The sequence below is a fragment of the Mustela nivalis genome, assembly GCF_964662115.1.
Source record: "Mustela nivalis genome assembly, chromosome: 14".
Classification (NCBI taxonomy): domain Eukaryota; kingdom Metazoa; phylum Chordata; class Mammalia; order Carnivora; family Mustelidae; genus Mustela; species Mustela nivalis.
In genome coordinates this window covers 67,465,089-67,490,284 of record NC_139033.1, presented here as the reverse complement: position 1 = coordinate 67,490,284, position 25,196 = coordinate 67,465,089, and the positions used below count along the sequence as shown (strand labels likewise).

Genomic DNA, 25,196 nt, shown 5'->3' with positions numbered 1-25,196 from the left:
TGCCTTCAGCTCAGGTCATGATCCCAGGGTCCTGGAATGCAGTCCCACATTGGGCTCCCTGCTCAGTGGGGCATCTACTCCTCCCTCTGACTCTCCCACCTCTTGTGCTGTCTCTCTTTCACTCCCTCTCTCTGAAATAAATAAATAAAATCTTGGGGAAAAAAATAAAAATTATTAGATTAAAAAAATTTTTTTAAATTCTGGAGTAACAAAAGATTAAAACAGCAAAAGAAAATGATGTTACAAAATTGTTACCTATTACAGTTTTAAACCATAAAATGTCTCAGCATTTATTACTTTGTTATCTCACATTCCAGACCATGTGCCCTGTGTGTTTGGATCGTCTGAAGAATATGATTTTCCTCTGTGGCCATGGAACGTGCCAGCTCTGTGGAGACCGAATGAGTGAATGTCCTATTTGTCGCAAGGCTATTGAACGAAGGATTCTTTTGTATTAAGAAACTGTGTTTTCTTAGCTGAAGTATTGGTCATGAGCTCTTGTAAGCCATTAAGCTAGTTGGAGGTTCTAATGAATTAATTTTTAATATCATAGTTTCTTTCCTAGGGTGTAATTAGACTATAAATGTGCCAGAACAAAAAAACCTCTACAAGACAGTGTTTGAAGTTGTGGTTTTGTTTTTGTTTCTTTTAATTTGAAACATCAAGTTCATGTAATTCATAGGTAATTTGCTTGTCACTTCTAAGGGGAAAATCCTTTAAGGATCTCCTGTTATTTTTGTTTTTATTGCATTTTTTTTCTTATAGTTTATAAATTTGTTAGACCTCAAGAAATGTAGTTCCTTATGATCAGCTATCCTTCAGTTTATATGATTTTACACAGTGCGTTGACATAGGTACTCAGAATAGTCATGCATTGAATGAATGGGGCAAGTCAAACCATTAGGTCACATGTGTTAAATGACAGAATTAGAATATAAGTTATACATAGTTAATACTGCAGAGAGGATTATCTTTTTAAGAGAAAAAGTTATACAGATGATTGATTCTGAATTTTTAGAGTAAATGGAAGCATGGAATGAGAGAGTAGTGACTTTGCCATTTAGCTTAATTTCTAGACTTAAAAGGAAAATTGTTTAACTTGAACCAAATTTCAAGATGATTAACATGGAAAGGAAAAGCAATCATAGTGGGATACTGAAGTGGGGGAAGTGGCCAAAAATGAGTACCTATTAACTGACCATTAACAGTTACCTTTCATATATGTTAATCTATACACTATTCTGTTTACCAACCGTTAAAAAAAAAGTCTGTGAAAAGTGTACCTCAGTTTTCCCTGTGGTTACTTATCCAGACTTAATCTGACCAGTGAAACAGTGTTGCCCTCTTTGGGCATCTGAGGTCTCATGTAGCTTTTCTTGTGTACTGAATAGTACCCCAGTGATCTGAGAAGGATAACGCATTGTCCCAAAGCAGCAATCTTTTTCTTGTCCATATCTGTTCATTCTGACAGTGATACTGGTTCTGTCTTCATCATAAGCCCTACTTCCATTTTCTTTCAGTTGCTAAGGCTGGTAAGAAATCACTATCTTTATACCAACAGGTGAGGATATTTAAATTGCCAGCAGTATCCAAGACATAGTAAGTAACCTAATAATAAATACTTATTTTAGAAAGCGTGACCAGGACATTTACAGAAATATGTCTGATTACCTGTAGTTTCTTTTTTGTTTGTTTGTTTTTTTAAACTCAGACTGATTCTAGAGCATCTGGTCATTTTCCCGCCTTTGAATGAGTAGTCTTACTCTGTCTATAGGACGAATCTACATTTAATAAGTGTTTTGGAGTCATTGCTGCTAGATTATAAAAATATCAGCTGTTTACAGTGATGTCTACTATATACTGTGTACAAGCTTATTCTTAAGGGTGTAGTTATCTGGTATTTTTTTCCTTTCTTTGATTCTGGTTCTTCTTTTTTTCTTCCTTTTTTTTGTTTTGTTTTGTTTTGTTTTGTTTTGTTTTTTTCTGTTGTTACAACGACAACATATAAGAATATTCCTGGCAAGTTAATGGCTGTTGCCTTTGCAAGTCCTGGTGAAAATAGTGGTGAGCTTTGCTGGCTGATTTTTTAGTCTCGGTAATTCCATATCTGTGTTTAGCTGAATAACTTAGGATTTAGAAAAATAAAATTTTTTATAAATTTTAAATTTGAAAATTTATATGGATTCTGTTATCTAATAAAGGGCCAATGAGGCTATTTTTTAAGCCATATTTTAAGGTTATAAAAAGATAGAAGATCTGACATGATGTTCACTTAATGAAATAAGTTGTTTTCTTTTAGATTTGAAAATAGCAAAAGTCAGGATTTTTTATTTTTCTTCCATGCCATAGGCTGCCCATCTCTTTTCCACTAGATCAGCTGGAGAGGAGGAAACACCTGGCTGACTTGTGCATGGTTTGGCCATCCAGTGAATTCTGTGGTCTAAAGCTCTACTTTACTTAAATCCTTTTTGTCTTTGGAGCTTGCAGTGCTTAAACTTACATCCCTAAAAGACAATTTCATTTTTCACACTAGTTTATTTCTTCTCCATATATATAAAATACAATTAATATAAACTATCACAAAGAGTCATAAGGTTGCTATGATTGTAATGCTGTGTACTTGTGGATTTTCTATATTTGTACCACTTTGAAATTTGTTCAGTGAATAGAAGGTGTTTCTCTATTCATGTTTTCAAGTATCTGAAAAATTATTTTAAGTTTATTTTGTGTTTGTGAGCAAGAATAAGATTAAGAACTGAGTTGTTTAAATGACCTTCTTCTAATTCTGTGAAATCGCTACCTCTTATATGTCTCTCAGCAGCACTTTCCCAGTTAGATATGTTTCCTTCTCATCAGCTCATCATCATGTGCCTCAGAAGAGCTTTTATTTTTCCTAGAATCATTAAATAAAACATAGCAGACATTCATTCAAAAACGTATTTATTGGGCCTCAGGGGCTAGATAACACAACGTTGAAAAAATGGTCAGCATCTTAGCACACAGAATCTATCATGCAGCAGTTGTGCATTTGAAGAAATCTAGAGCCAAGAAGGGATCCAGAGGTACTAATAACATTTCTTCCTAATGTTTCAGAAGAGTTGTCATTAAGTAGCATTTGGATTCTCTCTCTGTACCCCTCACTCCTACTATGTATTCTCCTCTAAGATTATCAGCTTTGTTGCCAGAAACTCACACCCAACTTACTAGATGGTGCTATTCTACTCCTTTTTGTTCACATAATTTAACGTTCTTACTGCTTATACTATATTTGTATTTAATTTTATTGGGAGCAAGAAGGCCTTTCAAGAGAGGATCATTTTGCATTAGTGTAGGAATAGTATATTAGACAGATGTTTAGTTTAGCTGGCCAAATCATAATTAGACAAGATGTTTGTAATTTTAAAATATTGCAGATTGACCAGCTAGTTACTGAGACATAAGATTAATTGATGTTGAAAATAGTGTTCTTAAATTTGTTATCTTTGATGGCTTCAGCCTGTAAGAGCATTTTAGCATATTGAAATGCATGCTGCTTGAGATTTGTCCAATTGGAATTTCAAAGCTTACTGGGTCATGTTCTTGTTTATTATGAATTTTGGACCCTTTCCGACTAGGAATTAGTTATGCTTATAAAGTAAGAGACTTAGTGATGGGATAGGATAGGGAGACAGTATGGAGTTGAAACAAGTAAGAAGGAAAAGTCAGTGTTTGAATTTAGAGAAAGAAGGAGTTTAAGAATTCATGTAGATTTCATCAAAGCAGTAAGCAGAAAGAGTAGACCTGATAGAATAATAAAAAAGATTTTTTAGCCAGTTTTTAGTGTTATTTAATTGACAGTTGCTTTGTAAGCTATACAGTTTAATACATCTGGCTTTAAGAAAAAGTCCAAAGGAAAAGCACCTATCCTGTCAAGAGTATCTAAAATGATATAGTAATAGTTTGTGTAAAAATTGAATTTTTGGAATAGAATTCTTCTTTGCATTTTTTTAATTGTAAAAACACTTAACATGAAATTTACCATCTTCACGATCTTTAAGTGTACAGGTCAGTAGTGTTAAGTATATTCATGATAATTAAATGGCTATCCAAAACTTTCTCGTCTTGCAGAACTGAAACTTTATACCCATTAAACAACTCCCTTTTCTCTCCTCCCCCTGAATGGAATAGAATTTTCATTAAATATAAATCAAGAAACAACCTGAATTATCTTAATAGTTTGTTTCTGTTTGCAAGATTTAAAGTCATAGTCAACATTAAGTTCCTAAATTTGGGGGGGTGACAGAATTTCTTCCCTTCCTCCCAAATGTTATAAATCATAATTGGGTTGGGGTTAAATGTCTGTTAATTGGAAGGGTTTGTTAATTCATTTGGAGCCAGGGTGGGGGTGGTGGGACACATATTCAACATTAGAATAAGTTAGCTTTAAATTTGTAGTGAATGGGAAAGGTAATAGATTTTCACAGACTATGTGTGCCTTGTCGAAAATGTCATTTGTCTTTAAATCTCCTTGTGACAGTCTCAAAATATTTTTTTTCTCTCAAAAACGCAACCTAATTTTATTTGCTTGAATATTATGATAGGAATGCTTACTGATATTACTTGATAATCATGATAGCCTTGGAACTTATATATATACATATATAAAACTATAGCAGTATTAATAATCACAGTTGTACTTCTTTAGAACATTAAATTTGAGGAAGAACTATTTAATGCTGTCTCACGTGTACATTGTTTTGCTATAGTGAGGGGGAAAATTCTTTAGATTGAGACTTAGTTTACTGATAAATGGTGTTAGTAGAGGATGAAACTAAAGTATGAGAATATGAATGAGTTAGTGGAGCTGATGAATTAAAATTGTAAGTTGCTACATTGGCATTTTCTACCTCCTTTTCTGTCAGAGTATTGCTTTTCCAGCTTTTATTCTTTTTTGTGACTAAGGAAGAGATGGGAACCCGAGGTTCAAATGGAAATTTTTATGTTGTTGAGGATTTAAGCAGTAGGTACAGGAAGGGTGATTTGCCACATCAATTTGGTGCGTAAATCCATAATGAGAGGTGATGATGGACATGTACAAAGTGTGTAAGAAAGATAATATTGCTGAATGTTTTGCTTTTCCTGTACAGTCCACATGACTTTGTTTCATAAATGTGACTTCTTTCCTCCAAAATGCAAAATGGTCTTGTAATTTTCTATAAAATAAACAAATATACCATTTTGTCTGAAATCTTTTAACTTCAGGAAACTATTGAAAGTTCTGACTCAGGGCTTTGTAACAGTTTAAGAGGTTGTTAATTATCTTTTGGAAAATCCAGCTACATAATTCTTTAGTGCCTTGAAAGAATTATTAACTTGGCAACACTACAAAAACTCCCTACGAGGTGGTCTTTAGTGTGGGGTACCATCACACACGCGTTTATAAGGTGTATTGCTCAGCTTTTGTGATAGCAATACTGCATTGTGTGCTGGGTTTGGGTAATTCTTTAAAGGAAGTTTTCTAGACTTGCACTTGATATTGCTTTTTAAAAAATGGATTACTTATGGCCATGACACTGTTACCAGAAAAGTAATTCTATAAGTCATTATGCAAAGTCATGTATAAGTAGTAGCATCTGGGAAGAAGAGCTAGGGTTCATACCGTTGGCTATTTTAATATGAAAGGAGGGTCTGTTTGGTAAACACAGATTGTTCCCTTCGTGAAAAAAAGACCTTTTTTGTTCAAGTGATTTGGTTTAAAGAAAATTTTTTAAAGGAAATCATGGATAGCATGTTCTTAATGGTAGTCTTAGCCTAAATCCACAAAATTGGTTTTCTGTTCATTTCAGTATGCCTGTCATTCTAAATACAGTATATTCGGTGTGATAGAAAGTTTAATTGACACATAGCAGTGTTTTGCTTTGTATTTTTTTCCAGTGTTTTTTAGCTCCCACTTGATTAAAGTCTTGCTTGTGAATATAGTTTCTGTACGGCAAATGATTCTTGCTTACTAGCTTTTGTTAAAAAACACTTAGCAAGAGCTAAGCTTTTAAAAATAAATGCAAACATTTACTGTTAATAAAACTTACAATTGTAATATTATATAATGCTTTTCTCTGATTTTTGAAAGTATTCCTTATATGAATTTTCATTTTTAAGGTATTTGAAAACATATCTCAATATATTAGATCTATTATTGGAAAGGAAATTATGTCTTTGAGAAACAAATTACATACATCTCTACTCAATATAGGACATAGATGCCTACATTTGGAAGGCTGTCATTACACTTGTTTACATTTAAGGTACCTCTCTCTAAAGGGCCAAAGAAGTTTTTCATATTTTAACACCTCACACTCTTTTAGGATATTGTGAAAGTAGTCTGAGTAGGATAAATTTGATAGAAAATCAGTCAACCAGTCAGGAAGACTCAACTTTTTTTCTGCAAAGGTTTCTTCCTCTTCATAATTGAGGTGTAGATTTCATTTTCAAAACGTATACATTTTAAAGCAGTGATTTATTTGGCTTTTTTTAGAAGTGTTTTGTGACTTAATCAGTAATTGAATGGTTTGAAGTTATTTCTCAAGTTAATAGAAGCAGTTGTCATTATTGAGAGGTTGTCTGGTTCTAGTTCAAAAGACTCAGCATGTTTATCTGGAATGTTTAAGAGGAAAACCATCTGAAACAAAAATCTTTTAATTGTTTATTTGAAAAAAATGTGTATTCCAACCTTAAAATTGTGAATTTATTTTTGGATAACCTCTAACTAACTGTATTTCTGTTGCTGTATAATTAGATATTTCATGGCAATATTTTTTATTAAATTGGAACTGTATAGGTTTTTAAAATAAAGACATTTTAGAAAATCTGATTTATATTTTTTATCATTGACAGTTACTCATCCTTCACAGAAATTCAAATTATTTGTTAGTCTTACAGTGTAGCATTTCCTAAACTTAATGACAGTGAGAACTTTTAAATGGTGCATTACAGAGTAGTGATAGTTTATAAGATAGAATGAAGTCATGGATTAAAGTAGAACACCAAAAATTATTTCAGGTATTTGCTGAAGAATGATCATTTGACAAATAATTTTTTTTTCCTCAAAAGTAGTTGAGGGCGCCTGGGTGGCTCAGTGGGTTAAGCCTCTGCCTTCAGCTTGGGTCATGATCTCAGGGTCCTGGGATTGAGCCCCACATCGGGCTCTCTGCTCAGCAGGAGCCTGCTTCCTCCCTTCCCTCTGCCTCTCTGCCTAGTTGTGATCTCTCTCTCTGTCAAATAAATAAATAAAATCTTTTTTAAAAAGTAGTTGATAAACTCATTTTGTTAAACACAGAAAAAAAACATAAGCATAATAAGCATAATATGAAAGGATAAGACAAGATCTGGAACAGAGCCCATTGATCACTGAGTTGATGACCTAGCAATGAGACTATTAAGTAATACTGCCTTTGCATTAATGCTCTAATCAAATGTAATATGTTCATGCTTTAGATTCCTCTTTATATTAGGTCATTGCATTCTCAAATATGGCAGCTTTCTGAAAGGCTGATTTTCAAGTCAAATATTCTTTACTTTTCACATATTTAAGAATATTACCTTCCCCTCCTATCTCTCTTCTTCCTTTTCTATAGAACACCAGTTAATATCTTGAGTGGAACATTAACATACAAATTGGAAAAGGCTTTTACAGGTGATACCACCAGCAATTTAATAGGGAAATAGGAAAGCAACAAAATCAGAGAGCCCTGATCATGGCCAGACCATTCTGAAGAAAGACTGAGGTTCAAAAAGATGATATGTTCTCAGCATGTATGTATAGTACAAGAGTATTGTAGTGGTTTCCTATTGCCACTATAAAAGTTTCCATGAATATAGTGACTTAAAATGATAGAAACTTAGGATATAGTTCTGGAGGCCAGAAAACTGGCAGGAAGCTAGTCAGAAGATCCCAAAGTTCTTGGAGCTTAACCAACAGACTTCTAAATAACATGGTAAAAGAAGTCTTGAGAAATTATAAAAATGTTTTGAAAATACAACTTGTTAAAATTTGTGGAATACAGTGAGAGCAGCTCTTAGAAGGCAATTTATAACATTGAATAGATACATTAGGAAAAGAGGTACAAAATGGTTCATCTAAACTTCATCTTTAGGAAACTAGAAAAAGATAAATCCAAAGTGACCAGAAGAAAAGACGTAAAACAGCAAAAATCACTGAAATTGAAAATAGGAAATGAACAGAGAAAAATCAAGGAAACAAAAAAGCTGATTCTTTAAAAAGATCAAAATTGATAGCCTCTAGCCAGGTTATCAAAAAACAAAAAAACCTCAAATTATTGAAATTAGGAATGCAAGATGTGCCATCACTACAGATCCTGTGAACAGTAAAATGACAGTAAACAACTCTTTGCCCACAAATTTGATAACCTAGATGAAATTGACCAATTCCGGGTGCCTGGTGGCTCAGTTGTTAGCCATCTGCCTAAAGCTCAGGTCATGATCTCAGGGTCCTGCGATTGAGTCCAGCATTGGGCTCCCTGCTTGGCAGGGAGTCTGCTTCTCCCTTTCCAATTCCCCTGCTTGTGTTCCCTCTCTCGTCCCTCTCTCTCTCTCTCTCTGTCAAATAAATAAAGATCTTTAAAAAAAAAATTGACCAATTCCTTAAAAGACAAAATATATCAAAACACAGGGAGAAATACTCTGAATATACCTCTATCTATTAAAGGAATTGAATCCATAATTAATAGTCTTTCAAAACCAAAAGCAGCAGGCACAGATGGGTTCACTGGTGAATTTTACCAAACATTTAAGAGAGAAATTACACCAACTCTCTACAATCTCTTCCAGAATATAAAAGCCAACATTATCGTAATTACCAAACCAGAAAAAGACATTACAAGAAAGGAAAACTATAAGCCAATATTTCTGCCAAACATAGATTTAAAAATTTGCCATGAAATGTTAGCAAATTGAATCTAATAAGATATAAAAAATTATTCACAATACCAAGTGGGATTTACTCCAGGTATACTAGTTTGGTTCAACATTCAAAAATTAATGTAATCCTTAACATCAATATGCTAAAGAAAAGAAAATCATGACCATATTAGTAGAATAAGAAAAGGCATTGGACAAAATCCCCATTTATTATATAAGGAAACTTATTCATGATGGAAGTTCTCAAAATAAGAAAAGAAACTCAATTTGATAAAGAACTTGTATAAAAATCTTCTAGCTAACATCACAGTTAATAGTGAGAAACTAGATGTGTTCCCCCTAAAAGTTGGCAATGAGGCAAGGAAATCCACTCTTTACCACTCCTAGTCAGCATTGTACTAAAGTCCTAGCTAATGCAATAAGACAAGAAAAGGAAATAAAAGATGTACTACAGATTGAAAAGGAAAAAACAAAACTGTATTGGCAGATGATATGATTGTTTATGTAAAAATTTCCAAAGAATTGACAAGAAAACTTGTGGAACTAATAAGTGTTGACAGCCATAAAATAACTTGCTTGAATTTTGACTGAATCTAAGATCAGTTGGGAAGAACTGACATCTTAACAATATTGTCTTCATGAACGTGGAATATCTCTCCATTTATTTAGATTTTTTTTCTCATGAGAGTTTTTTGTAGTTTTCCTCATATAGTTCTTGTACATATTTTTTATATTTACACCTAAATATTTCAGAGGTTTGGGTACTAATATAAATGATACTTTAAAAAAAAAGATTTTACTTATTTGTTTGACAGATAGAGATCACAAGTAGGCAGAGAGGCAGGCAGAGACGGAGAAGCAGGCTCCCTGCTGAGCAGATATCCCAATGTGGGACTCGATCCCAGGACCCTGTGATCATGACCTGAGCCGAAGGCAGAGGCCTTAACCCACTGAGCCACCCAGGTGCCCCTAAATGATACTTTTTTAATGTTATTTTTATTAACATATAATGTACTATTTGCTCCAGGGGTACAGGTCTGAGAATCGTCAGGCTTACACACTTCACAGCAATCACCATATCACATACCCACCTTAATGTACATAACCCAACCCCCCTCCCCAATTCCCCTCCCTCCAGCAACCCTCAGTCTGTTTTGTAAGATTAAGAGTCTCTTATGGGTGGGGTGGGAACCAAGATGGTGGGGAAGTAGGAGGAGGTGCCATTTCAACCTGTACCCTAAAGTGAGCTGATTACCTACCAAAGAACTCTGATCACCCATGAAATTTGCCTGAGATTAGAATTATACACTTCTGGATCTCTAGGGGGGCCGAAGACGCCAGTGGGCAGGTAAAGTGGGGTGGGAATGTCAAACTGATATTGGAAGATAAACAAAAGGGGGAGGGAGCCACCAGAAGCGTCCCATTGGAAAGTAATACCCCAGTACAAGAGTGCCCTGTGACTGGTGACCAGTATTAACTTGGAGTCTGGTTGAAAGCACACAAAAATAGCAAAGGGTCGTGGGGGGGAAATTGTGGGAATCAGGGCGATTAGGGACATGGGCTTAAATCCCCAGACCCAGGACAGCCACCCCTGGCGCTGAGCCAGAGAGAGTGTGGTGAAGAAGTCAGGTCTTGGTCCCTGAGCTGCCAGGTCCCTGAGCTGCCAGTGCGCCTGAGGGAGGCATCTGGGTGGCGGCTCCTGTGAAGGACAGGCAGAAACACAGCCTTTTGCACTCTCCACATGCACGCTGCGCTACCAGAGTCTGAGTGGTGCCCCACACCTCCCCCTGAGAGAGGTGCGTGCAGGCACCAGCCAGTAGAAACTCTTTTGCACTCTTCACGTGCACGCTGCGCTACCAGAGCCTGAGTCACACCCTCCACTGAGAGAGGTGCGTGCAGGCCCCAGCCAGCGCTCTCTTGGACCCAGAGAGTCTGAGCACTCCCAGCCTGGGCCTGCAGGAAAATCTCAGTGTGCCATCGCTGCTTGGGACCTCTTTGGCGGTCTGGAGCTGCCCAGACAGCCTCGACTATCTTGGTTTTGGGTATAAGCAGGAGTTCCTGGGACCCCAGAGGCCGTGACTGAGAACACGCTCTGCCAGAGGCTGAGGGGGAATTCATGTGCTCTGGAGCACCCAGAGGGTAACAGACTGAGGCTTCTCTCTGAGAGGGAGGTCTTGGGGCAGTTTGCTTTCCTCTAAACCTCCAAAAACCATCAAAAGCTGCCAAGGTGAGAGAAAATAAACGGAACTAACAAACAAACACAACCTCCAGAGAACAAAAGCCTGAAAAACTGGTTTCCTCAGAGCCCACCCCCTTGATGGGGGCAGGAGGACTTAACTCAGGGACTGCCTGAAAAACCACGTGGCAGGCCCCTCCCCGAGAAAACCAACAACAAAAACAAAACAACACAATAACAACAACAACAAAAACACATGCACACACAAAACCAAAACGAGAACCACCACCACTAATTCATAGATACAACTTTTATTTTTAATTCGTTCCCACTATTCTGGTTCATTTCTTTTTGTAGATAATTTTTTAACCTATTTACCATCATAGTGAGATGTCCAGTACATCATATTTCATAATAACCTTTTAACCTGAACTTTTTGATACATATACCTGTGTTTTTCTTTTGCTTTTCTATTTTTTAATTTTTTAAAATTTTATATTAGTTTAGTTTTTTCTTTTTTATTTTATTTCTTAATATTCATATAGAGTTAAACTTCAAGGTAATCTTCTTTCCCCAATCAATGCTACCCCTATAGGTAAACCAGTTTTTTTTTTTAAGTTTTTTTTTTTTTTAAGATTTTATTTATTTGTCAGAGAGAGAGCGTGAGCGAAAGTGAGCATAGGCAGACAGAGTGGCAGGCAGAGTCAGAGGGAGAAGCAGGCTCCCTGCGGAGCAAGGAGCCCGATGTGGGACTCGATCCCAGGACGCTGGGATCATGACCTGAGCCGAAGGCAGCTGCTTAACCAACTGAGCCACCCAGGCGTCCCAGGTAAACCAGTTATTAATCCCCCTTTATCTTAGGAAAGTTGAGTCCTTTAACAAAGATATCAAGATACATCCAGGAAGAATCAAAATAAACTGAGAATTTATAACCACTCTACCATCTTTTTCTTCCACCAGTGTTTCTGTGTATTTGTTTTTGTCCTGGTCGTATATAAGTTTTATACTTGGGGTTCTTTTTGATGAGGTTCTTTTTTCGTTTTGTTTTTATATAATTATTTTTTTTCTTTTGTCATCTAATTTTATCAGTCTTTTTGTTTGTCTGTTTTTGTTTGTATACTTCATAAATCTTACCTTGGGGCCCATTTGGGCGGAACCTTCTCTTTTACTTTATCTTTCTTTTTTTTTCCTGTCTCTCTCTCTTTCTCTCTCTCTTTTTTCCTTTCTTTTGGGTGGGGTACTCTTGATTGCTCAGAAGCGTTCCAGGGTGCACCTTGCCTACACCACGGTTGATACATTCAGCTACATCCGTTCAGGCATCTCTCACCAAAATGACTAGGAGGAGGAATGCCCAACAGAAGAAAAATTCAGAGGCTGGGCCTTCTGCAGCAGAACTAATGGCTATGGAAATAGACACTATGTCGGAAAGGGAATTCGGGCTAACAATTATCCAGGCAATAGCTAGGTTGGAGAAAGCCATGGATAACAAAATGGAATTGATTAGGGCAGAAGTGAAAGCCACCAGGGAGGATGTTCACAATGTTCTCAATGAGTTCCAATCTAATCTAAATTCTCTAAAAGCTAGGGTAACTGAGACAGAAGATAGAATTAGTGATCTGGAGGACAAACAGATAGAGAAAAAGGATCACGAGGAAGCCTGGAACAAACAGCTTAGAGGCCACGAAAACAGAATTGGGGAAATAAATGATGCCATGAAACATTCCAACGTCAGAATTGTTAGAATCCCTGAGGGGGAGGAGAAAGATAGAAGACTAGAAGATATAGTTGAACAAATTCTCCATGAAAATTTTCCCAGTCTCACGAATGGAACCACTGTTCATGTAGTAGAGGCAAAATGGTCTCCCCCCCAAGATTATAGAATGTAGAAAGACCTCAAGACACCTAATAGTGAGAATGATGAATTATAATTGTAGACAGGAGTTCTTGAAAGCAGCCAGGACAAAGAAATCTCTTATGTACAGAGGAAAGCCCATCAGAATAACGTCAGACCTGTCCACAGAAGTCTGGCAAGCCAGAAAGGGCTGGCAAGATATATTCAGGGCACTAAATGAGAAGAACATGCAGACAAGAATACTTTATCCAGCAAGACTGACATTCAGAATGGATGGAGAGATAAAGAGCTTCCAAGACTAGTTTAGAAGAAGGTTTAAAAGAGTATGCAACCACCAAGCAAACACTGCAGGAAATATTAAGGGGGATTCTATAAAAGAGGAAAAATCCTAAGAATATCACTGAACAGAAATATATGGAGACAATCTATAGAAAAAAAGACTTCACAGGTAACACGATGTCAATAAAAATGTACCTCTCAATAATCACTCTCAATGTGAATGGCCTAAATGCGCCCATAAAATGACTCAGGGTTGCAGATTGGATAAAACGACAGGACCCATCCATATGTTGTCTACGAGAGACCCATTTCGAACCCAAGAAAACTGTTAATCAAGATAAAGAGTCATATTGATATGAATACATTAATAGTAGGAGATCTTAACATGCCACTCTCAGTAATAGACAGATCATCCAAGCAAGAAACAAGAGCATTGAATCACACATTGGACCAGAAGGACCTCATAGATATATACAGAACATTCTACCCTAAACAACAGAATACTCATTCTTCTCAGGTGCACATGGAACCTTCTTTAGAATAGACCACATACTGGGTCACAAATCAGGGCTCAGCCAATACCAAAAGATTGAAATTATTCCCTGCATATTCTCAGATCACAATGCTTTGAAACTGGAGCTTAATCAAAAGGAAAAGTTTGAAAGGAACTCAAACACCTGGAAGCTAAAGACCACCTTGCTTAAGAATGCTTGGATCAACCAGGAGATCAAAGAAGAACTTAAACAATTCATGGAAAACAATGAGAATGAAGACACTTTGGTCCAAAACCTATGGGATACAGCAAAGGCGGTCCTAAGGGGAAATACATAGCCATCCAAACCTCCCTCAAAAAAATTGAAAAATCCAGAATACACCAGTTGTCTCTACACCTTAAAGAACTGGAGAATCAACAACAAATTAAGCCAACTCCACACACAAGAAGGGAAATAATCAAGATTAGAGCAGAGATCAATAAGATAGAAACTGGAGATATAGTAGAATGCATCAATGAAACTAGAAGCTGGTTTTTTGGAAAGAATAAGATTGATAAGCCATTGGCCAAACTAACCTAAAAGAAAAGAGAAGGCCCAAATTAATAAAATTATGAATGAAAAGGGAGAGATCACAACTAACACCAAGGAAATAGAAATAATCATCAGGGGGCACCTGGGTAGCTCAGTGGGTTAAGCTTCTGCCTTCGGCTCATGTTATGATCTCGGGGTCCCAGAATCGAGCCCTGCATCGGGCTCTCTGCTAGGCAGGAAGCCTGCTTCCTCCTCTCTCTCTGCCTGCCTCTCCGCCTACTTGTGATATGTCTCTGTCAAATAAATAAATAAAATCTTTAAAAAAAGAGAAACAATCATCAGAAGTTATTATCAACAGTTATATGCCAATAAGTTAAGCAACCTAGATGAAATGGATGCATTCCTGGAAAACTATTAACTTCCAAAACTATTAACTTCCAAAATTGAACCAGGAAGAAATTGACAACCTGAATTGAAGCAATGATCAAAAACCTCCCAAAAAACAAGAGGCCAGGACCTGATGGATTCCCTGGGGAATTCTACCAAACTTTCAAAGAAGAAACAACACCTATTCTCCTGAAGCTGTTTCAAAAAATTGAAGCAGAAGGAAAACTTCCAGACTCTTTTTATGAAGCCAGCATTACCTTGATTCCCAAACCAGGCAAAGACCCCACCAAAAAGGAGAATTTCAGACGAATATCACTAATGAATATGGATGCTAAGAATCTCAACAAGATCCTAGCAAATAGGATCCAACAGCACATTAAAAAGATTATCCACCATGACAAGGTGGGATTCATCCCTGTGTTGCAAGGATGGTTCAACATTTGCAAATCAATCAATGTGATAGAACAAATCAATAAAAGAGGAGGGAAGAACCACATGGTCCTCTCAATTGATGCAGAAAAAGCATTTGGCAAAATCCAGCATCGGTTCCTGATTAAAATACTTCAAAGTATAGGGATAGAAGGAACATTCCTGAACTTCATAAAATCTATCTATGAAAAACCCACAGCAAAATATCATCCTCAGTGGGAAAAAGCTCACAGCCTTCTCATTGAGATCAGGAACACGACAAGGATGCCCACTCTCACCACTCTTGTTCAACGTAGTATTAGAAGTCTTAGCAACAGAAATCAGACAACAAAGAGAAATAAAAGGTATTTTATTTTTGAAGTCAAAAATAAGTCAATAAAGAAGTCAAACTCTCTCTCTTTGCAGATGACATGATACTTTATATGGAAAACCCAAAGGACTCCACCCCAAAACTACTAGAACTCATAAAGCAATTCAGTAATGTAGCAGGATACAAAGTCAATGTACAGAAATCAGTTGTTTTCTTATACACTAACAATGAAAACACAGAAAGGGAAATTAGAGAATAGATTTCATTTACTATAGCACCAAGAACCATAAGATACTTGGGAATAAACCTAACCAAAGAGGTAAAGGATCTGTACTCGAGGAACTGCAGAACACTCATGAAAGAAATCGAAGAAGACACAAAAAGATGGAAGACTATTCCATGCTCTTGGATCAGAAGAATAAACATTGTTAAAATGTCTTTACTGCCTAGTAAATGTCTATACTTTTAATGCCATTCCAATCAAAATTTCACCGATATTTTTCAAAGAGCTAGAGCAAATAATCCTAAAATTTGTATGGAATCAGAAGAGACCCCGAATTGCTAAGGAAATGTTGAAAATGAAAAACAAAACTGGCGGAATCACGTTACCTGATTTCAAGCTTTACTACAAAGCTGTGATCACCAAGACAGCATGGTACTGGCATAAAAACAGACACATAGACCAGTGGAACAGAGTAGAGAGCCCAGATATGGACCCTCAACTCTATGGTCAAATAATCTTTAACAAAGCAGGAAAAAAATAAGTGGAAAAAAGACAGTGTCTTCAATAAATGGTGCTGGAAAAATTGGACAGCTATATGTAGAAGAATGAAACTTGACCATTCTCTTACACCGTACACAAAGATAAACTTGAAATGGATAAAAGACCTCAACATGAGACAGGAATCCATCAGAATCCTAGAGGAGAACATAGGCAATAACCTCTTCAATATCAGCCACAGCAACTTCTTTCAAGATATGTTTCCAAAGGCAAAGGAAACAAAAGCAAAAATGAACTTTTGGGACTTCATCAAGATCAAAAGCTTCTGCACAGCAAAGGAAACACTCAACAAAACAAAGAGGCAACCCACGGAATGGGAGAAGCTATTTGTAAATGACAGTGCAGACAAAAGGCTGATATCCAAGATCTATAAAGAACTTCTCAAACTCAACACACACAAAACAGATAATCATGTAAAAAAATGGGCAGAAGACATGAACAGACACTTCTCCAAAGAAGACATACAAATGGCTATCAGGCACATGAAAAAAATGTTCATCATCACTAGCCATCAGGGAGATTCAAATTAAAACCACATTGAGATACCACCTTACATCAGTTAGAATGGCCAAAATTAGCAAGAAAGGAAGCAACATGTGTTGGAGAAGATGTGGAGAAAGGGGAACCCTCTCACACTGTTGGTAGGAATGCAAGTTGGTGCAGCCATTTTGAAGAACAGTGTGGGGATTCCTCAAGAAATTAAAAATAGAGCTTCCCTATGACCCTGCAATTGCACTACTGGGTATTTACCTCAAAGATACAGATGTAGTGAAAAGAAGGGCCATCTGTACCCCAATGTTTATAGCAGCAATGGCCACAGTTGCCAAACTGTGCAAAGAACCAAGATGCCCTTCAACAGATGAATGGATAAGGAAGATGTGGTCCATATACACTATGGAGTATTATGCTTCCATCAGAAAGGATGAATACCCGGGCACCTGGATGGCTCAGTGGGTTAAAGCCTCTGCCTTCGGCTCAGGTCATGATCCCAGCATCCTGGGATCGAGCCCCGCATTGGGGGGGGGGGTCTCTGCTGAGCAGGGAGACTGCTTCCTCCTCTCTCTCTGCCTGCCTCTCTGCCTACTTGTGATCTCTGTCTGTCAAATGAATAAATAAAATCCTAAAAAAAAAAAAAAAAGGATGAATACCCAACTTTTGTAGCAACATGGTTGGGATTGGAAGAGTTTATGCTGAGTGAAATAAGTCAAGCAGAGAGATTCAATTATCATATGGTTTCACTTATTTGTGGAGCATAAGAAATAACACAGAGGACATGGGGAGATGGAGAGGGAAATCAGAGGGGGAGATGAACCATGAGAGACTATGGACTCTGAAAAACAATCTGAGGGTTTTGAAGGGGCGGGGGGTTGGAGGTTGGGGGAGCCTGGTGGTGGGTATTATGGAGGGCATGTGTTGCATAGAGCACTGGGTATGGTGCATAAACAATGAATTCTGTTACACTGAAAAGAAATTAAATTAAAAACAAACAAACAACAACAACAACAACAACAACAACAACAACAAAAGCGTCTCTTATGGTTTGTCTCCCTCCTGATCCTATCTTGTTTCATTTTTTCCTTTCCTACCCCCCATGACCCCTACCCTGCCTCTCAAATTCCTCATATCAGAGATCACATGATAATTGTCTTTCTTTGATTGATTTATTTCACTCAGCATAATACCCTCTAGTTCCATCCACGTCTTTGCAAATGGCAAGATTTCAGGGTTCTTTTTGATGGCTGCATAGTATTCCATTGCATATATATATATATATATATATATATATATATAAAATCTTCTTTATTTATTCATCCGTTGATGGACATCTAGGTTCTTTCCATAGTTTGGCTGTTGTGGATATTACTGCTATAATCATCTGGGTGCACATGTCCCTTCAGGTCCTTACATTTGTATCTTTAGGGTAAATTCCCAGTAGTGTGATTGCTGGGTCATAGGGTAGTTTTATTTTTAACTTTTTGAGGAATCTTCATGCTGTTTTCCAGAATGGCTGCCCCAGCTTACATTCCCACCAACAGTGTAGGAGGGTTCCCCTTTCTCCACATCCTCTCTGACATCTGTTGTTTCCTGACTTGTTAATATTAGCCATTCTGACTGGTGTGAGGTGGTATCTCATTGTGGTTTTGGTTTGTATTTCCCTGATGTCGAGTGATGTTGAGCACTTTTTCATGTGTCTGTTGGCCATCTGGATGTCTTCTTTGCAGAAATGTCTGTTCATGTCTTCTGCCCATTTCTTGATTGGGTTATTTGTTCTTTGGGTGTTGAGTTTGGTAAGTTCTTTATAGATTTTGGATACTAGCCCTTTATCTGATATGTCAGTTGTGAATATTTTCTCCCATTTTGTCAGCTGTCTTTTGGTTTTGTTGACTGTTTCCTTTGCTGTGAGAAAACTTTTGATCTTGATGAAATCCCAATATTCATTTTTGCCCTTGCTTCCCTTGCCTTTGGCGATATTTCTAGGAAGAAGTTGCTGTGGTTGAGGTCAAAGAGGTTGCTGCCTGTGTTCTCCTCAAGGATTTTGATGGATTCCTGTCTCACATTGAGGTCTTTCATCCATTTTGAGTCTATTTTGTGTCTGATGTAAGAAAATGGTCCAGTTTCATTCTCTGCATGTGGCTGTCCAAGTTTCCCAATACCATTTGTTAAAGAGACTTTTTTTTCCATTGGACATTCTTTCCTGCTTTATCGAAAATTAGTTGACCATAGAGTTGAGGGTTTATTTCTGGGCTCTTTATTCTGTTCCATTGATCTGTGTTTTTGTGCCAATACCATACTGTCTTGATGATGACAGCTTTGTAATAGAGCTTGAAGTCTGGAATTGTGATGCCACTTACTTTGGCTTTCTTTTTCAACATTCCTCTGGCTACTCAGGGTCTTCTCTGGTTCTATATAAATTTTAGGGTTATTTGTTCCATTTCTTTGAAAAAAATTTTAAAAAGGATGGTATTTTGATAGGGATTGCATTCAGTGTGTAGATTACTTTATGTAGCATAGACATTTTCACAATATTTGGGTTGGGTTGGTGGCTCCAGGAATACAGGAGGAACAATAAAATGGCCGCCAGACTGCCATCTTTCAGGCTGCCCTTTTCCTTTATCCATGACTCTCCCGCTGGAAGGACGTATGCTGAGGACACCTCACCATAAGTAAACCGATACCTATGCAAGAAACAGGAACATCAGAACTCCCCCTACCCTCCAACCACCAAATACCTTACCATATATAGTTGTGAACCCAGGCCCTGAATACCTTACCTTATATGGCTGTGAACCTATGCCCTGTCTTAACCCAAATAAAAGACCCACTGGACCCCCTCCTGGGTGCGACTTCCCTGACTCTCCTCTCCTGCATTGCGGAACTTCACCCCAGAGCACCTTTAATAAACTTGCCTGGTGCCTATCTCGCCTGGTGTCATGTGTATCTCGCCTGTAAAAACTTACAATTTGTTCTTCCAATCCATGAGCATGGAACGTTTTTCCATTTCTTTGTGTCTTCCTCAATTTCTTTCATGAGTACTTTATAGTTTTATGAGTACAGATTCTTTGCCTCTTTGGTTAGGTTTATTCCGAGGTATCTTACAGTTTTGGGTGCAATTGTAAATGGGATTGACTCCTTAACTTCTCTTTCTTCTGTCTTGCTGTTGGTGTAGAGAAATGCAACTGATTTCTGTGCATTGATTTTATATCCTGACACTTTACCAAATTCCTGTTTGAGTTCTAGCAGTTTTGGAGTGGAGACTTTGGGTTTTCCACAGAAAGTATCACATCATCTGCAAAGAGTGAGAGTTTGACTTCTTCTTTGCCAATTCAGATGCCTTTTATTTCTTTAGATGTCTGATTGCTGAGGCTAGTACTTCTAGTATCTAGAAGTACTGTGAAGTACTAGAAGAAGCAGTGGTGATAGTGGACATCCCTGCCATGTTCCTGACCTTAGGGGGAAACTCTCAGTTTTTCCCCATTAAGAATGATATTTGCTGTGGGTTTTTCATAGATGGCTTTTATGGTATTGAGGTATGTACCCTCTATCTCTACACTGTGAAGGGTTTTTGATCAAGAAAGGATGCTATACTTTGTCAAATACTTTTTCAGCATCTGTTGATAGTATCATATGTTTCTTGTTCTTTCTTTTATTAATGTGTTGTATCACATTGATGATTTGTGGATGTTGAACCAACCTTGCAGCCCAGGAATAAATCCTACGTCATGGTGAATAATCCTTTTCGGGTACTGTTGGATCCTATTGGCTAGTATTTTGGTGAGAAATTTTGCATCTGTGTTCATCAAAGATACTGGTCTGTAATTCTCCTTTTTGTGGGGGTCTTTGTCTGGTTTTGGGATTAAAGTAATGCTGGCCTCATAAAATGGGTTTGGAAGTTTTCCTTCCATTTCTATTTTTTGGAACCGTTTCAGGAGAATAGGTATTAATTTTCTTTAAATGTTTGGTAGAATTCCCCTGGGAAGCCATTTGGCCCTGGCTTCTTGTTTGTTGGGAGATTTTTGATGACTGCTTCAATCTCCTTCCTGGTTATGTATCTGTTCAGATTTTCTATTTCTTCCTGGTTCAGCTTTGTTAGTTTATACGTTTTTAGGAATGCATCCATTTCTTCCAGATTGTCAAATTTGCTGGCGAATAGTTGCTCATAATATGTTCTCATAATTGTTTGTATTTCTTTGGTGTTGGTTGTAATCTCTCCTCTTTCATTCATGATTTTATTTATTTGGGTCCTTTCTCTTTTCTTTTGGAGAAGTCTGGGCAGGAATTTATCAATCTTATTAATTCTTTCAAAGAACAAGCTCCTAGTTTTGTTGATCTGTTCTACTATTCTTTTGGTTTCTATTTCATTGATTTCTGCTCCAATCTTTATTATTTCTCCTCTCCTGCTGTGTTTAGGCTTTCTTTTCCCTTCTTTCTCCAGCTCCCTTAGGTGTAGGGTTAGGTTGTGTACTTGAAACCTTTCTTGTTTCTTGAGAAAGTCTTGTATTGCTATATACTTTCCTTTTAGGACTGACTTGCTGTGTTCATTTTCATTTGTTTCCATGAATTTTTTTCATTTCTTCTTTAATTTCCTAGTGAACCCATTCATTCTTTAGTAGGATGCTCTTTAGCCTCCACGTATTTGAGTTCTTTCCAACTTTCCTCTTGTGATTGAGTTCTAGCTTCAGAGCATTGTGGTCTGAAAATATGCAGGGAATGATTCCAATCTTTTGGTACCAGTTGAGATCTGATTTGTGACTCAGGATGTGATCTATTCTGGAGAATGTTCCATGTGCACTAGAGAAAAATGTTGGCTGTTCCCATGTTGGGGCATAGATATTTAAAATTGTTAGATCTTCTTGTTGGACAGACCCTATGAGTATGATATAGTGTCCTTCCTCATCTCTTATTATAGTCTTTGGCTTAAAAATCTGATTTATCTGATATAAGGATTGCCACCTCAGCTTTCTTTTGATGTCCATTAACATGGTAAATTGTTTTCACCCCCTCACTTTAAATCTGGAGGTGTCTTTGGGTTCTTTCTTTCTTTCTTTCTTTCTTTCTTTTTTGTTTCTTTTGTGTGTCTTTGGGTCTAAAATTACTTTCTTATAGACAGCATATTGATGGGGTTTGTTTTTATATCCATTCTAATACTCTGTGTCTTTTGATTGGGGCATTTAGCCCATTTACATTCAGGTAACTATTGAAAGATATGAATTTAGTGCCATTGTATTGCCTGTAAAGTGACTGTCACTGTATATTGTCTCTGTTCCTTTCTGGTCTACTACTTTGAGGCTCTCTCTTCCTTTAGAGGACCCCTTTCAATATTTCCTGTAGGGATGGTTTGGTGTTTGCAAATTCTTTTAATTTTTGTTTGTCCTGGAAGCTTTTCATCTCTCCTTCTATTTTCAGTGATAGCCTAGCTTGATGTAGTATTCTTGGCTGCATATTTTTCTCATTTAGTGCTCTGAACATATCATGCTAATTCTTTCTGGCCTGTCAGTTCTCTGCGGATAAGTCCGCTGCCAATCTAATATTTCTACCATTGTATGCTACAGACTTCTTGTCCCGAGCTGCTTTCAGGATTTTCTCTTTGTCACTAAGAATTGTAAGTTTTACTGTTAGATGATGGGGTGTGGACCTATTTTTATTGATTTTGAGGGATGTTCTCTGTGCCTCCTGGATTTTGATACTTGTTACCTTTGCCATATTAGGGAAATAAGTTCTCTACTATAATTCCCTCATATACCTTTTGCTCCCATCTCTCTTTCTTCTTCTTCTTCTGGAATCCCAGTTATTCTAATACTGTTTAATCTTATGGTTTCATCTTATGGTATCGCTTATCTCTCAAATTCTCTCTTTTTGCTCCAGTAGTTGTTTGTCTCTCTTTTGCTCAGCTTCTTTATTCTCCTTCATTTGATCTTCCATATCACTAATTCTCTCTTCTGTCTTATTTATTCCAGCAGTAAGAGCCTCCATTTTTTTAATTGAACCTTAATAACTTTTTTAATTTCAACTTGGTTGGATTTTAGTTCTTTTACTTCTCCAGAAAGGGATTTTATTCCTCCAGAAAGCATTTCTCTAATATCTTCCATGCCTTTTTCAAGCCCACCTAGCACCTTGAGAATTGTCATGTGGAACTCTAGTTCTGACATATTACCAATGTCCTTATTGATTAGGTCCCTAGCTGCCAGTACTGTCTCTCTCTTTCTCTTTTTTTTTTACTGTGAATTTTTCTGTCTTGTCATTTAATCCAGATAAGAATATATGAATGAGAGAATAAAACACAAAAAGGGTGGCACAGGCCCCAGAAAAATGTATTCTAGCCAAATCAGAAGAGATCCAAAACCAGGGGGAGAAAAAGTGGGAAAAAAGAAATAAAAATTTAAAAATTATATTTATTAATAATATTTATTTATTATTTATATTTATTTATTTATTATTATTATTTATATTAGACTAGTGAATAGAACAGAGACACCCACTTGATTTTGGGTATATTTTGGTCTCTTAGAAGAAATTACCTCCCAAAATTTTAAAGAAAGAAAACCTTAAACCTTATACCAAAAATAAGGGTAAACATGATGAAGGGATGGAATATGTCTGTAAAGGTGAAAATTTTAAAAATTTCTAAAAAAGGAATTGATAGGTTGGTTGGAAAAAGGGGGAAAAAACTGAGGGAATGTGCTTAGGTTGGAGACTAGAACAAAGCCATGTGCTAGATTAGGGTATATTTTGATTAGAAGAAATTGTATCCCAAAATTTTTCAGAAAAAAGAAAAAAACCTGTATGTATACAAAAAAAAATAGGGTTAAATACAATGAAGGGATAAAATAGGACTATAACAATAAAGGTTTAAAAATATTTTTTTAAAGAAAGGTATTGCTAAGATAAACTAGTTTAAAAATGCTAAAAGAGGGGCACCTGGGTGGCTCAGTGGATGAAGCCGCTGCCTTCAGCTCGGGTCGTGATCCCAGGGTCCTGGGATCAAGCCCCGCATCGGTCTCTCTGCTCTACGGGGAGCCTGCTTCTTCCTCTCTCTCTGCCTGCCTCTCACCAACTTGTGATCTCTGTCAAATAAATAAATTAAATAAATCTTAAAAAAAAAAACGCTAAAAGAGGAAAGAGGAAAAGTTAGAAAAAGCAGAATAGAAATAAAATAAAATAAAATAAATTTAACTTTGCAAGACTAAAGGATCATGGGGAAAAAGCCAAGAATGCTCTGTGTTGCTTTCCCTTAGCTCTAGAGTTCCACTGTTCTCCTTGATCAGTGAGCTTGTTCTTGGCTGGTTGTTCTTGCTAATCTTCTGGGGGAGGGGCCTGATGCAGTGATACTCAAATGTCTCTGCCTGAGGTGGAATTGCACCATCCTTGCCAAGGACCCGGCTAAGTAATCTGCTCGGGTTCGCTCTCTGAGCTTTTGTTCCCTGAACGCTTTCTGTAGAGCTTTGGAGGATGGGAATGAAAATGGCGGCCTCCCAATCTCTGACCTGGAGGAGCAGAGAGCTTGGGTCCCCACTCCTCAATGCATTCTCAGAGATAAGCAGTCAATCCCTTCTGTCTTCCTGGTCTCCGGCCCTGCTCCATGCTCACCTGGCCTGTGACCAAGCATTTCTATCTCTGGCACACCGCCCCATTTGAAGTCTCCAAGCTCAACAGATTCTTGCCACACTGCTCCTCCCAGAGGAAGGTGAGTCTCCCTGGATCTGCCACTTGTGGGGTCCCTGCTCAAAGAGAAGTGTCCTGACTGTGTCTTTGATCATGGTTTAAGGTAACCTTGATCTGAAAGCTCACTTTTAAGTTCTTTCTCTGTAGTTGGCTTCCCTGCTCTGATACCTGGCAGCTCTGTCACACTCAGGCACCCCTGATCCTTCTGGGGGACCTTGCGGGACCTGAGGCCACACTGTCACCAAGAGGGCTCCAACCTCGCTTAGCCTCTGGAGTAATGTCCTCAGTGGAGCAGACTTCTAAAAGTTCTGATTTTGTGCTTGGTTGCTCTGCCACTTGCCAGGAGCTGGCCCCTCCCTCCATGGTCTATCTTCCCATTGTTTTGGATTCCCTTCTCTGCATGTCCTATCCTTCAGAAAGTGGTCAATATTCTGTTCCTAGAATTGCTGCTCTTCTTCTCTTCTATCACCTGCTGAGTTTGTAGGTGTCCGGAATGGTTTGATAATGATCTAGCTGAACTCGTGGGATCTGATGTCATTTCAGTCTGCTACTCCTCCACCAACTTGCCTCTCTCCTTAAATGATACTCTTTTAAATTTCAAATTCCAATTTGTCATTGTTGCTATATAAAAAAGCAGTTAACATTTGTATGTTAACTTTATATCTTGCAACTTTGCTATAAACTGATCCTGAAATTCACTTACATGGAAAGGCAAAAGACCCAGAATAGCCAACACTATACCAAGGAAGAACAAAGTCATAGGATAAGCACTCTTGACTCAAAGATTATAAAAGCTAAAGTAATCAAAGCAGTGTGATATTGGTAAAAGTATAGTTTCTTGACCTTTTCAATGGGAGGGGCTAAGAACACTTTTTTTTTTTTTT

General features: G+C 37.4%; 1 protein-coding gene and 2 long non-coding RNA genes across 4 annotated transcripts in view; 1 reads left to right on the top strand and 2 right to left on the bottom strand.

The window, feature by feature from the left end:
* The window catches only part of MIB1 (MIB E3 ubiquitin protein ligase 1), a 131,249-nt gene extending 129,084 nt beyond the window's left edge, over positions 1–2,165 (top strand). Inside the window, exon 21 of the mRNA XM_082698744.1 lies at positions 318–2,165. Within this exon, the coding sequence (XP_082554870.1) occupies positions 318–458 (141 nt within the window). The 3' untranslated portion in view covers positions 459–2,165. The remainder of the gene's footprint in view (positions 1–317) is intronic.
* Positions 1–25,196, bottom strand: part of LOC309847890 — a 407,011-nt gene that overhangs the window by 164,149 nt on the left and 217,666 nt on the right. The gene's annotated exons all lie outside the window — the stretch shown is intronic.
* LOC309847902 lies at positions 1,925–7,149 on the bottom strand. The gene is made up of 2 exons (XR_014302712.1): positions 2,644–7,149; positions 1,925–2,598 (listed from the first exon to the last, which is right to left on the bottom strand). It is a non-coding gene; the product is annotated as an uncharacterized lncRNA (long non-coding RNA).